This window comes from Tupaia chinensis, unplaced genomic scaffold (assembly GCF_000334495.1).
Source record: "Tupaia chinensis unplaced genomic scaffold, TupChi_1.0 Scaffold000048_1, whole genome shotgun sequence".
NCBI lineage: Eukaryota > Metazoa > Chordata > Mammalia > Scandentia > Tupaiidae > Tupaia > Tupaia belangeri.
This window is the reverse complement of record NW_006159506.1, coordinates 1,139,546-1,153,620: the sequence shown is the minus strand read 5'-3', so window position 1 is coordinate 1,153,620 and position 14,075 is coordinate 1,139,546. Positions and strand designations below refer to the sequence as shown.

The following is a 14,075-nucleotide window of genomic DNA, read 5'->3' as shown; positions in this document are numbered from 1 at the left end:
CTAGAACATTCTTTCCCGTGTGGTTCGCCATGTGAAATCTCAATTCTATCACAATATCACTTGCTTTGATGATGTAAGGATGTTTGATTTCACATGAATGTGTCCTTTGAAGAAGGGAGGAGGGGGAAGGGAAGATAACCCTTTTCCCATGGAATAAAGCTGCATTGTGTCTGCATATTAAAGGTCCCACATCCTAGAACCAACACATGGCATGATGGTTATGTTGCTGGGCCCCTACATGGTTCAAGTCCCAGACCCGATGACTTGGAACTCCCAGTGGGCGTGTGTGCATGTGTGCCCAAGATCCCGAGAGGAGAATGGAGAAGGAATTGCAGCGCCACCATATCCTCTGGGGGGATGATTTCTTGCTCTCTACCTCTCTGTCTCTCTCTGTCTCTCTGGCAACCATACATGCCCTATAGCAAAAATCCTAAAGATCCTAAAGATCCCATGTCCTAAACACAGAAACCTGCCACGATCTAGTCGAGGCTGCTATGACTAGCCTAGTAGTTTCCATTGCGGTCCCTCCTGGACCTGGGGGTTGGAGAGTCCCACTGAGGAGCAGATCAGGAGGGCTCAGGTGCTGCAAGGAAAGAAGCGGGTGGAGGTGTAACGGCATGCACCTTCACTTCCCATCATATGCTGGGAGCTAGAGATAACATTTTACAGCAAATGAGAAAAGGGCACTGAGGGGCGTTCTTTTCTTAATCAGGTTAGTGCAACGCTTTGGAAGGTGGCATTTTTCATTATAAACACCAACAGAAGCTCCTTGAAATGAACAACTCTTTTACATGTGGTTGCCTTTTCCCTCCTCTGGCATTCGGGGAGTGGGGGGCAGAGGGAGCCTGATATTTAAATGAAAAGGCCATCATCTTTTAAAATAAAAATTTTCCTCTGTAGTAGAGGAAATACATGTAAGTTGGAGCCTTCTAGAATCCTGTTGTTTATCTGGTGTCTCCGGTGCATAGATTTATTTATTTTTTATTTATTTATGAGATTTTTGCTATAGGGCACAGGCACTCTCTGAAGAAGCAGAGACAGAAAACAAGAAATCACCCACCCCCCCAGGGGAGATGGCCACTCCACAGTCCCTTCTCCTGCATTTTCCTCTCAGGATTTTGGGCATGCGGACACACACACAGACACACACACACACACACACACACAATCTGGTATGAATTCCAAGCTACCAGGTCCAGGATTTGAACCGTGGTTGACCATGTGGGAGTCCAGCACCTTAGCCATAGGTGCATAGACTTAAAGTCTCAAAGTTTATGGCAAAGACTTCTCACGAGCTTTACCAGGCACTGTCATTTGTCAGATCTTTCCCCCTTTCTGATGTGTCACCTAAAAATGGCATCTCCTGACACCTGTGGTTCGGAGTCAGTGTGTGAAATGAACAGGGGGTTCACGTTCGGCCTCGGCAACACAGAATCATCTGCATGGCACCTGGGCACTCTATACAATGGACTGACCTGGACTTGTTTGTTTGGGTTTAGAAAACAAACAAGAAAACTCACCTTACCAATGGAATGCTGTCAAACTGAGAAAGATGAAAAGTGATTTAAACAGTACAGAGAATACAGAGAAATTGTGACAAGACTGCTCTTAAGTGGGGCCAGTGGGCACAGCAGGACAGCGTCCCCCCTGCAAGGCTGACCCACGTGGGAAGCTTCTGGTTTCGTGTCTAGCGACCTCCCTGCGTGTCCATGCATGTATGCATAGCGCATGCATGTCCATTACCTGGAGCTTCTCGGGGCTGGGAATGGATCAAAGCATCTCTGTTAGAGGTGCTTTCTCTTTCTTTTTCTTTTCTCTGAAATGGACTTGAAGTTTTTTGTTTTTTTTTTTTTTTTTTAATTGCCAGAGAGCACTTATGCTCATCAGAGGAAATGGGGAGGGCGGAGGGAGAAAGCATTTTTCAGTGCGTGTGGTCACTTTGCAATCCCTTCTCCCCCATCTCTCCATGCTGTCGCTCTTTGGGGGCACGCACACACTCTCAGCATGTTTTGCAAGCTGTAGGGGCCAGGATTCAAAGTATGGTCAGCCTTGTGGGATCTAACTCTTAAGCAACAAAATCAGCACCCTTTCAAAAACAATTTTTTTTTTTTTTTGAGAGAGATTTTCACTGTAGGGCGCGTGCGTTCGCCAGACAGACAGAGAGAGACATAGAGACAGAAAGCGAGAAATCACCCCCCAGGGGGGATGGTCACGCCGCAATCCCTTCTCCTCCATTCTCCTCTCGGGATCTTGGGCACGCACGCACACGCGCCCGGCGTGAGTTTTAAGCCACCGGGTCCGGGACACGAACCGCAGTCGACTACGTGGGAATCCAGCGACATAGCCATTACGCTAACTGCTGGTTCCCAATTTTTTTTTTTTTTTTTTAAGATTTTTACTATAGGGCATGTGTGCTTGCCAGAGAGAGACAGAGAGACAGAAAAAGAGAAATCACCCCCCGGGGAGATGTTATAATCCCTTCTCCTCCATTCTCCTCTTGGGATTTTGGGTACGCACATGCCCAGCATGAGTTTTTAAGCCACCAGGTCCGGGACTCGAACCGCGGTCAAGTAGTGGCAATCCAGTGACGTAACCATTACAACATCTGCTGGTCCGACACATATCTTCATTTTAGTTCTCTTGAATCCCCACATGTGACTGGTGAAAGCCCTAGTCAAGAGTTCAGCTAGAGAAATAGCTACTGGAATTTCGAGGTGGTCAACCCCTTTTGCTTCCCTCTCCCAACTCAAGCATCAAGGAGTTTTTTAAAATCCTGGATTCCAGCCTTAGCGAAGCTACTTTATTAATGACGAAAGGCCCGGGACTACGTGATTCTGCAGGATTCAGACATCACCCTGTAGAGGACGAAAAGCATGACATTTCTATTTATTTTAAATTCTCTCCCTGCCCCAGTTGCATTTTGATATCAGAATGCCCAGAAACAGCAAAATGGTAACTCCTCTTTCAGCAACCAGCTTTGAAGCCAGAGTCATTATCTGGAAATGGTCAGTACGTTACCGAATTCAAATCAGGTTCCCTCGCCCAAGCGCTATAAAACCAAAGAATAGGCACATGGTGTGATGAAGGAAAGTTCAGCTTTATTGCCAAGCCAAAGAAGAGGAGCGGGCAGCTCATGCTGAAAAGACCTGGTCTCCCCGAGATGTTCCCCACATACCTTTTTAAGGGCAAAATTAGGGACAGAGCTCCTGGATGCATGATCAGTTCAGCGATCAGTTCAAGAGGACGTGATCATCTCTGGGCATTCTTGATTGGTGAGGCCTTAGATAATCAAATCTCTGCAGGTGTCTGGAGCCATTCAGCCTGGAGTCTTTGAGCTCACAACCAGCAATTTCCAGCCTATAAAACATCTTACACATTGAAATGAAAACCTTCTCTTTCCTTTAAGTGAAAGTTTTAGAGGTCAAATGGCCCTCATTCCTGGTCCATGTTGGTCATTATCATAACCAAAGTCTGAAGACTTCCTCCTTACTCTGGGCAATTAAAATGTAAATAGACCTTATATTTCAAGAACCTTAGAAAAGACATTAGGAGGTCTTTGCTGGATTCAGTCAGAGCTATCAGAGTTAATCAGGAGAAAGAATATAGGAACCAACACCTGTGGTGTAAAGATGGCGGAGGAGGAAAACCACCCCAGGCAGACAAATGCAGCACCCGGGAACAGACGCCTCCATCTGATACAGCAAAGTTCCCAGGTCACCAGTGGGCCTAAGGTCAGGAAGCGATGTGGCCTCCAGTGTTTATTGACCGTAAGGCACTGACTCAGCAAATGCTAACAAATTCAGCAAAAAACAGCTACAGGGAAGTGCAACCAAAAGAAAAGCTACCCAAGGTCAATGGCATTGCCACTTTGGTGATGGAATTCATTGTAACTCATCTATTTAACGTTTTAGGCAAAGGTTTCTGAACAAGAGGGGGAAAGCCTATGAAAATCAAAATAGGATATTAAATCCAGAACAATAGCAACACTGCAAAAAAAAGAAGGTGATTCGCTGAGCACAAAAACATGGCCCTTTCTATTCTGTGTATAAATCACCCAGAGTATTACCGAATTGATTTAATTCTGAGACTGAGATACATTTTGCACAGATTTTCAAGGAAGTTGGCTCAGAAGGATTCTGTGAGTCACAAAGATGCCCGCATCAGGCAGAATGGAACCTCGTGGCTCCTGCAAAATTGTGTTTGCGTCTGGGCTGGTGGGAATAAACCAGCGACTCCTACTGCAGATAGAGATAAAAGATAAACTGAAAGTTTCTCTAACTTATGGATTCTGAAGATATAGTTCTCTGTTCTCCAGAATCCTGCAATGTCTGCCTTAAATCCTGATGGTGCAGAGTCTTTTAAACACACACACACATAAAACACGCGTGCACACCTAACCACAGTGACTTTCTTCCCTGCGAAAGAAAACGTGATTTTTTTTTTTCCCATAAGACTTTTCAAGTCTTTTTAAATGCTCAAGAATCAAATGATGATAGCACTTGCTAGGATACTAGGCATTGTTTAATAGGAGCATATTGCTTTCTTTGCTTTATGTATGTTTCAAATTCTGTAAAATGATACCTGGGGCGCCACTTAATCTAATCACACCAGCTTCCTGCACTCAGGCAGATTGAAGAAAATTTCTCCAGCAGAAGCCAACAAATGCCGGGGAGACATTTCTAACATTTTAGGTGTAAAGCTTTTAACCCGTCCATGAAATCCTTAGATAAATTATTTCTTAGTTAACTGTTGCTTAGCACATCATCGTACTGACTTCGGGAGCAGCTAGTGGCTTTAATGGTAGTGGTTCGAAAGGTTATTGGGATTCATAGAAGCTTTTTCAAAGCTCTGTAGCTCGTTGCTCAAATGATACCTTGGTGGGTTACTAAACAGAGGCTGTGCCCCCTTAGATGGGTGGATTTTTATTTTTTTTCTATTCTAGCAGAAATAGAATGTTAAAAAAGAAGAGATGATACTGAGCAGTTTCTATTTCATGGCTCACTGAGGTTATTCACTAATATTAGAGCCACTGCCACCAAAGTGACACCTCTGCAGAAAGTATTTGTTAACTCTTCATCGGGCACTTGATAAGATGCCCTTTTTGGTCAAAGAGTATGTCTGTGCACCTGAAATGAGAACGCAGATCAAGATGAAGAACAGTTCTGGTCTTAGAGGGGAAAACAATTAGCCAATGTTTGCATCAGGCTGCTCTTCTGTATCTTCAGAAGGATGATTATTTGCTTTAACTAGAGCCACTTGACTTTTTGGAGGGATTTTTGCTATAGAGCACATGCACTCACCAGAGAGTTAGAGAGAGGGAAAAAGTGAAAAATCAGTCTCCAGGAGTGATGGTCACACTGCAATCCCGTCTCCTCTATTCTCTCCAGATCTTGGGCGTGCATGCACATGCGCCTGGCGCGAGTTTCAAGCCACCAAGTCCAGGACTCGAATGGTAATCTGCCATGTGGGAGTCCAGTGCGTTAACCCCTATGCCACCTGCTGGGCCCAGTGGCTTGACTTTTTGATTTTGCTTTAATGATAGCCAGGGTGATCATCAGTAAATTAAAATGTATGTGAATTTTCCCAAGCATGCATGTGTAAATCCTATCCATTTGCATTACCAAGGAAGATGCAATGTAGCTACCACTTCTAATGCTCCTGGACTAAAATCGTTCTGTGACACTTCACTTAGACTTTAAAAAAAAAACCAGGAACCTAAATGTAACTACAACTTCATGATCTAGTTCATTATTCTTTGCTACAAGGTCTAATAGTTAACAAAATTGAGGTTTTTTATTTTGGAGAGGTTTTTGCTATAGGATGCATGCGCTCACCAGAAAGACAGAGAGACAGAGAGACAGAAAGCGAGATATCACCCCCCGGGGGGATGGCCACGCCGCAATCCCTTCTCCTCCATTCTTCCTCTAGGGATCTTGGGCATGCATGCACATGCGCCTGGCGTGAGTTTAAGCCCCCAGGTCTGGGACTTGAACCACGGTCAGCTACATGGGAGTTCAGCAACATAGCCGTTACGCTAACTGCTGGTCCCCAAAATGGAGGTTTTAATGATGGCAACTATATGCCTTATTTATAAAAGATGGCTGTATTTTTCTTTTGACATCTTTAAGGAAGTCACATTTCAAAATAAGTCACTATAAATGAAAGCTTGCTCGCGCTCTTTCTCTCTCTCTGTGTCTCTCTCTCTCTGTCTCTCTCTCTCTCTCTCACACATAGACAGACACACACAACATGTACTAGATTCAACACCTCCTAGTCATGTGACTTCACAGAAATTACCTAACCATTCATAGTATTCCATTTTCTCTGTGCAGTAAGGATAATTTTGGTACCAACTTCATAGTGTTGAGATGGGTGATGGATGGATAGTTGGATGGAAAAGAAAGAAAGGAGAAAGGGTGGGGGGGGGGAAGAGGGAGGAAAGAAAGAGCTCACACCCTGGCTCGTAGTGAATTTCTGAGTGTCATTCCAGGGAATATAGTCCCATCATATATTTGAAAGTCCACCATAGCGCTTAATGTCAGAGACACCCCCAAAATGTTTCTTTTGCCTTCACTTTTTTCTCCCCCATCTTTCTGCTGTGTACAGAGACTTTTAATGTTGAGCACAGACCTTTAGATCTACATGAAAGCTGTACTTAACCAGTCTTTTTTTAAAAGTAAAACATAAATCTTGACGTAACTTACAATCACCCAGAAATCCCTCACACTACCTCGTTCTTGTTATAATACTCCCAGAGAGAGCCAGATAAGAAAATGAAAACCTAACTGTGAAATGCAATGCATACGTTTTTTTAAATGCACATTTTACATTTTTAAAATTTTTTTTTAAAAAGAATAAAATATAAAATGCTTTGCTGTGTTAAGTTCATCTGTTTCTTTGGGACCAATTTGCACATTTCAGGGAGGCTTATTCTCACCTCTTCCAGCCTCAGGGAGAGAAGACTTTGATCAAGGAAAGAAGCTGGGGGCCATCTAACACAGTCCTTTGATTTTCAAGGGACAGAATCTGAGGTCCCCAGAAGTTAAGTCTTGTTGTAAGCGATGATGGTAAGGATGACCAGGCTCTCCCCACGCTCCATGTCTGGCTCCTTCCTCCTCTACCCGCTGTTTCTCTCTCCCCACCTGTCTCTCCTGAGAATAAGCCGGGGTATAGCAAGGTACACCCTCATTTGCTGAGACGCAGGCTTCCCAGGAGACTGTGGTTTATAACAGTGCCCTTTCTAGCCCGTCAGGGGCTCCTTCAATTCCTTGTCACCTGTGATGGGAAAAGCATTCTCTTCCCTTGGGTCTTAGGATTGTTAAGGATTCGAGGGTCTCACCAACAGCACCCTTTCTCCATTTTGAGTTTCTGAACCCACGGAGAAATAAGACAGATGAGAGAGAGAAGTGTGAGGAAATCACCCTCCGCGCTGATGAAGGCTGGTCTGGAAAAAGTCCCGCCAGACTCGACCTTGAAATTGCCCACCTTGCGGGAAAGTCTGAGTCCTGAATCACACTGGTCTAGGGCAGTCAGGACAGGACAGGGCAGCTAGAGTGGAGAAACAGAGGCCAGTGGAGGTATCTGCGAGGGGCAAGAGGTGAGCAAGAATCCAGAGCAGGACCAGCAGGTGGCAGAATGGTTACATCGCTGGACTCCCACGTAGTCGACCACGGTTCAAGTCCTGGATCCCATGGTTTAAAACTCACGCCAGGTGCGTGTGCGTGCGTGCCCAAAATCCTGAGAGGAGAATGGAGAAGGGATTGCGACGTGGCCATCCCTCCTGGGGGATGATTTCTCACTTTCTGTCTCTCTGTCTCTCCAGAGAGTACACTCACACTATACCAAGAAAACCTCTCTTTAAAAAAAAAGGGGGGTGGGGGAGAACCAGCTGTTAGCGTAATAGCTATGTCACTGGACTCCCATGTAGTCGACCGTGGTTCGAGTCCTGGACCTGGTGCCTAAAAACTCACACCGGGCGCATGTGCATGCATGCCCAAGATCCCAAGATGAGAATGGAGAAGGGATTGCGACGTGGCCATCCCTCCTGGGGGATGATTTCTCGTTTTCTGTCTCTCTGTCTCTCTCTGTCTGGCAAGCACATGCACCCTATAGCAAAAACCTCTCTAAAAAAAATAATAATAATAATCAGGACCACTTAGGGAAAATTCCTCCTCCCAGAAACCAGAGATATGATGTGAAGTTTTCCCGTCTAACCGAAACTTTCTTTTTTTCTTTTTCATTTAACTTTTTGTTTCATTAAACAAGTCCAAGCATGGTCTTGTTTTTGTTTTGTTTTATTTTTTTCCTTTTTAATAAATGTAAGCATCTTTATAGGAAGAAAAATTAAAGATCATGACATTATACTTACATCATGCCAATTTCACTGCAGAATATTATCAACCTCCATCCAGATTTCATTTTTATATACTTAGAATCCACACACACACATACTGCCGTCCACTCCTGCCTGTGTACTTGACGCTATTTCAAACACATTTTCATACTTCAGTATCCCCCACACGGTCATTTCATCTGCATTTCTGCCATTCCTCACAAGGTTGTACATTTTACACATTTTCCAAGTGGTGTCTAAGACTCAATCTTTATTTACCCAAACAAATACTTCTTATACTTGGGATAGTTTATTCCTCTATTAGCTCTGTTAAGCTTGTATTTTTCCATTATGCTGCCTTTCCTTTTCTCCCATTTGGTATACAGATTTTAGTTTACAAATTAAAAATCAGAAAGTGTTACGAGTAAGTCAAAACCATGCATCTGGCTTCCCTCTCCTACAGCCTAAAGAAATATCTATTTATGTATACTAGTCTGTGTTCTATTTTTAATTTGTTCTAATTTTGAAGTTTTAACTTTAATTTTTTTTTAATTTGCTATAGGGCAAGTGTGCTCACTAGAGAGAGACAGAGAGAGAGAAAGTAGCAAAGTAAGAAAACACACCCCCCATGAGGGACGGCCATGTGCAGTCCCTTCTCCTCCATTCTCTTCTTGGATTTTGGGCACGCACACACATCACAATCCCTTCTCCATTCTCCTCTCGGAATCTTGAGCAGGCACGCACATGTTCCTGGTGTGAGTTTTAACCTGCTGGGTCCAGGTCTCAAACCATGGTCGACTATGTGGGAGTCCAGCAACGCAACCACTATGCCATCTACTGGTCCCACATTTGTTTTTAATTTAATAAAGTAAAAGCATGTTAAGGGGCCGGGGGACAGTCCATTATGGGATGGCAGTGTATTGGCACTCACACCGCTTCCCTTCCCATCCCGAAGACTCCCAGCTCAGTTGTGTAGCTCCCATAGCCTGGGCTTAGAGTCTGCTCATGTGTTGTGATTAATGAGTATTCATTACATTGTTAATCCCAGGGATAATAGCTTCTGTTACCATTTTGGGCATACAAAAAAGCTAAATCCAAAGAACAAAACAAAACAAAACAACCCAACCCTGGATCTTCAAATGCCCATGCTTTATATGATCTGCTTCAGATGCTGTTGGGGTACCCATTGTAGTTTTCACACGTTTATGAAGATTCAGGTCAAACACCAGCTGCCCTTGACTCATGCTATTTAAAGCCTACTGATTTATAGATGGCTCGTTTGAACAGTCCCTGGGCCAGTTCTGATGGAGGGGCAGAGGAGGAGTGGTCCCACTTATCATCGCTACATAAAATCAAATCTGTGAAAGGAGCAGAGAAGAAAAGACTTGTTTATCTCAGATGAACCCTCGGGTCCCCTCCCTGCCTTCTACCCCAGAATCATCTCTGATTTTGCATCAGGTCATCGCGTGCCAATTTCTCTGAGTAGGCACCCTGCAGTCTTTCATTTGGGTGTTTATTCACCTAACTGGACCAGCTTCCAGTCCCCTTTACAAATTAATTTGGCTTTCATGTCTAGTTATCTAAGACTCCCCGGTGCTAGGCTGAACTCACTCGGGGGAGTCCAGCTCTGACAAATGGCCACTGTGTTGGGGCTTTGATCCTCCGCGCCGTTAACTGTCTGCCCCTGCTTCGCTGAGTCCTAAGCATGATCAAAGGCTGCGTACCGTGTGGCAGTTGGTGGTCCGCGGTCGGCAGGGGTTCTGGCGCTTGCCAGCGTCTTTGGGCTGCAGCAGCCTGGTAGGTGGAAATCAGAATCCTGCTAAACATGTCTCCACCCAGGGGTGTTGGACGAGGGCAGAGGGAAACACAACGGGCACTGAGTTTTCCCTAGGCCCTGTAATTCCAAACTCTGTGTTGGTGCTTGCTGAGTGACAGGGAGCCCTTGGCTCCCTAAAGCAGGAATTCCCAAGCCTGGTTTTCTCATCTCTAATGCCGACTGAGCTTTCCCAAGGTTTTTAAACTACGAGGGAAAAGTCCTTTTTATTCAGGGACCAGCAGAAGGCATGGAGTTTAAGGCATCTAGATCCCACGTGGCCGACTGCCGCTCAAGTCCCAGAACCATACTGGACACGTGTGTGTGTGTGTGCCCAAAATCCTAGAAGATAATGGAGGAGAAGGGATTGCGGCATGGCCACCCCCCGAGGGGGGGGGGGGGAGGTGTTTTCCCCCCCCCCCCCCCCCCGCCATGAGCACACACGCTTGGTGACAAAAGCTTAGGAAAAAAGGTCATCTTAATTCACTTTTCATGAAAAAGAGTAATAAATTCAGTCACAGCCATGGTAACACATGCTGGTCAATGCTGCTACTTGTCAGACCGAGGCCACATGGGAGACCCGGGTTCAATTCCCAGCCCACCCTACACATTGGGCATAGTGGTACTTGCCTGTGGTCCCAGCTACTCAGGTGGAGACAGGAGGATTGTGACACAGCAAGACCCTGTCTACAAGTACATGCATACATGCAAAATATGATGGCTTAGACTTAGAAAGATGGAGCAAAAATCATTGGGATTTACTGCTATGGTTAGAGCATATATCTCTAAAAATAAAATAAGAGGCCTTGGAAGCAAAAGAATGGATGTCAACTTGCGATCCTGATCTTGGTAAAGATTGTTCAGAAGCCTCCGGACTCAGCAGGTTTTAAGTGTTCCTTCCGCCGTCTAACCCTGCCTCTCCTTCTTCTCTCTCCCACAGATGGGGAACTCTCCATATCGAATGAAGATGACTCCCTGGAAAACGGGCAGTCCCTGAGCTCTAGCCAGCTGTCTCTTCCTGCCCTGTCCGAAATGGAGCCGGTTCCCATGCCCAGAGACCCCTGCTCATATGAGGTGCTCCAGCCTTCAGACATCATGGACGGGCCAGGTAACCCCCAGGGCACTGTTGTATTGCAGACCCCCAGAATGCGGTCCTGAGGACCTCTGGCCTGATGGGGCCTGTAGTTCTACTAGGACCATCTTGAACGTAAAGTTCTAGACATCTGAACGAAACCGACCGCCTGTAGGTATTGATTCATTAGCATGCTAACTATTTTCTAAAATAGACTACATTTACATTTGCTGGCCTGCAGTTTCTAAATGCATCTTTTATAACCTTAATCTCTTTGGAGGAAATATGACTTGTGTTTTATAATAGTCATGATTTAGAATGTCATGGCATTATTTACTAGCGGTTATTTCTGTTAAGTGCAGCTAATGAGACCCATGTTTCAATGCAGCATTATCTAATTGGCCTGTGGGAAAGGCAATGGGCATTCCCTTTAGTCCCCTCCCAGGGTGCCAGTTAACGTACCAGGTGGTACATTGTACCAGCTGGCCGACACTGTCAGTTAGTTGTCAATCAGACTGTCAGTTAGTTGTCAATCAGACTGTATACAGTTAGCTGGTTACATTGCACCCTGCTGGTTGGTGAGTTTTGAGGCCATCTGACAACTTTGGTCCAAAGTTATTTGCAGAATGGTTTTAACTTTGCCAAAAGATGGGTCCCTCCTGACAACTGATGAGAAGTGCTCAGTATCTGTCAGGAGACAGATCTGGGGGGAAGGAACCCCTAGAAACAGCTGGAATGTGGTTAGAGAAGCCATGACCTTTCTCCACGCCATTTGCAAAACCTACACTCGACACTCCCATGGGCGGAGGAGGGGGAGGTGGCTTCACAGAGTTAGTCTTCACGCTCCACTTTGGGACCTGGGGTGACTTGTTCCATCCGTGTGTCCAGCACAGACAGTAAGAGTGTCCTTTGACACCAGGGGAGAATTGAGTGCACGTGAGGATTCCTGCAGGGCCTCAGTGTACCCAGAACACTGTCCCTGTCCCAGGTTGGGAGAGGAGGCATTTGCAGGTGTCTTACCACAATGGTGATGACAGGAGGAAGGCCGTACAGTTGAGTTTTCCCACCCAGGGAGCGTTGCCAAGGAGAGCAGTGGACTTTCATTTGGTTTTGTTTCATTGTGTTTTGTTTTGTTTTGTTTTGTTTTGTTTTGTTTTGTTTTGTTTTGTTTTGAATCCAACCCATTGTGTGACATTGGAAGCAGGTGGGCTTGATTGTCTTAGTGAAGTCGGTCATCCCAGCGAAACTGCAGAGGTCCCCTCTGCCATAGGCCAGGTGGCCAACATGGTAGAAAGTGTGAGCCACCACCCAGGGACAGCTCTCAGCTGCAGTGGTCAGGGCTCCCCCTGGAGGTCGAGGGAGAGAAGAGTCAGGCCCAAATCAGAGCAAGAGCCAATGGAGGGAATTCAAACCAGGAAACCGTCCTTCTGGCGAGCAAGAGGAAAGAGGAGAGGGAAGAGAGAAGTGTGCTGGCTTCAAGCGCCCTTTGCCCATCAGCGTGCAGGAGCCTGCAGGGGCAGGACGGTGTCCCTGAGGCTGAGACGTGGCTGCCCACGGCAGAGCCTGGAGTGTAGCCTGTGGAGTGTCAGCCCCTGGGCTGTCCTCGTACCTGGTGTCCCCTCTGAGAGTGGGGACAGAGCAAGACCCAACGGGCAGAACAAGACTGTCCCCTTGTTCGAACCCACCCAGGTTTGGTTTGGAGGGGAATCCTCATCCTTGGTCTCCACACTCACCATCCCACGGTACTCTGAGCCTCATTTTAGAGCACCCACAGGGTTCATATGGTGGACGCCGAGTTGGACATGGTGAACCTTGGGATGATTTCAAGACAATGTCCTCCTCCTCTTCCTTCTTCTCCTTCCTCTCTCTGCCCCCGTCTCCCTCCACACCCCTGAAATCAGGTGCCCTCACTTTAGTCTCCAAACCTGCGTGACAACCTGAAGCAGCCGGTGCTCTTCTGTGTGGCTGGCCACGTCCCCATCCTGTGTCGCTCACTGGTCCCGCAGCCTCGCCTGATCGTGTGTGTAATGTCTCCTGTGTCTCGTGTGGTTGTCCCCCCAGTGTCTGAAGAGAGCCCCTCTGCCAATGAGTCTGGAGTCCTCCTGTCCCAAGAACCTTCCGCCAAACCAGTCCTGCTACTGCCCCCCAAAAAACCTGCTGCTTTCTCTGGAGACCATGAGGACACCCCAGTGAAGCAGCTGTCCCTCCTCAAGCAGCCCCCGGCCCTGCCTCCCAAACCCACATCCAGGATGGCCAACCACTTAACAGGTGAGTGGGGACGTCTCCCTCCCTCCCTTCAAGGGATCCTTTCTTTCCCTTGTTCTCTTTCTCGGAGGCCTGAATGCCCCTCTCTGGGGAGGTTGCCCCGTGGGGTCTGTGGGTGTTTCTGTGTGCGTCTTGCTAAATGCAGTCACAAGCAGGGTGTGTGTTTTTGTGTGAAGAAGCTTTTTGGTATCTCCCAGCAACCACGGGCCAGGAGCCCTCAGTCTTGCTTGCCTGTAACATGTATGTTCCATTTATGTGACTAATTCAGGATTATTTGCCCGTCAGGTGAATTAGACTCCACGTCCAAACTTCTGCAGAGATTAAAAATAGTGCCTCATTTCCTCCATAATGAATGTGTCAAGGTTTGAAGTGTTTTTGTCTTTATGTGATTGACCGGAAGGCCAGTATATTTTTTTCTATTAAGATTTATGTTGGTACTGTCTGTTCTCTTTGGAAAGAAAAAAAGTTTAGGCCAAGCTGACACGTGCATGGCACAGACTGGTAGGAACAGCAGCCACAGCCAAGCAGCGCTCCCCAAAAATGGTTTCTAGGTTTGCATTTTCTAAGTGGTACTTCCTAAATGGACCCACACA

The 14,075-nt window shown here is 46.3% G+C and overlaps 1 protein-coding gene across 4 annotated transcripts in view; it reads left to right on the top strand.

Moving 5' to 3' along the window:
- LOC102474151 (phosphatase and actin regulator 1) overlaps window positions 1-14,075 on the top strand; it is a 418,994-nt gene that overhangs the window by 329,020 nt on the left and 75,899 nt on the right. For 3 of the 4 annotated variants that reach the window (XM_006141181.3, XM_014590989.2, XM_006141180.3), the window contains 2 exons: window positions 11,086-11,253; window positions 13,279-13,485. In XM_006141181.3, the coding sequence (XP_006141243.1) occupies window positions 11,086-11,253; window positions 13,279-13,485 (375 nt within the window). The remainder of the gene's footprint in view (window positions 1-11,085; window positions 11,254-13,278; window positions 13,486-14,075) is intronic. The other variant, XM_027774820.1, reaches the window with a different exon arrangement.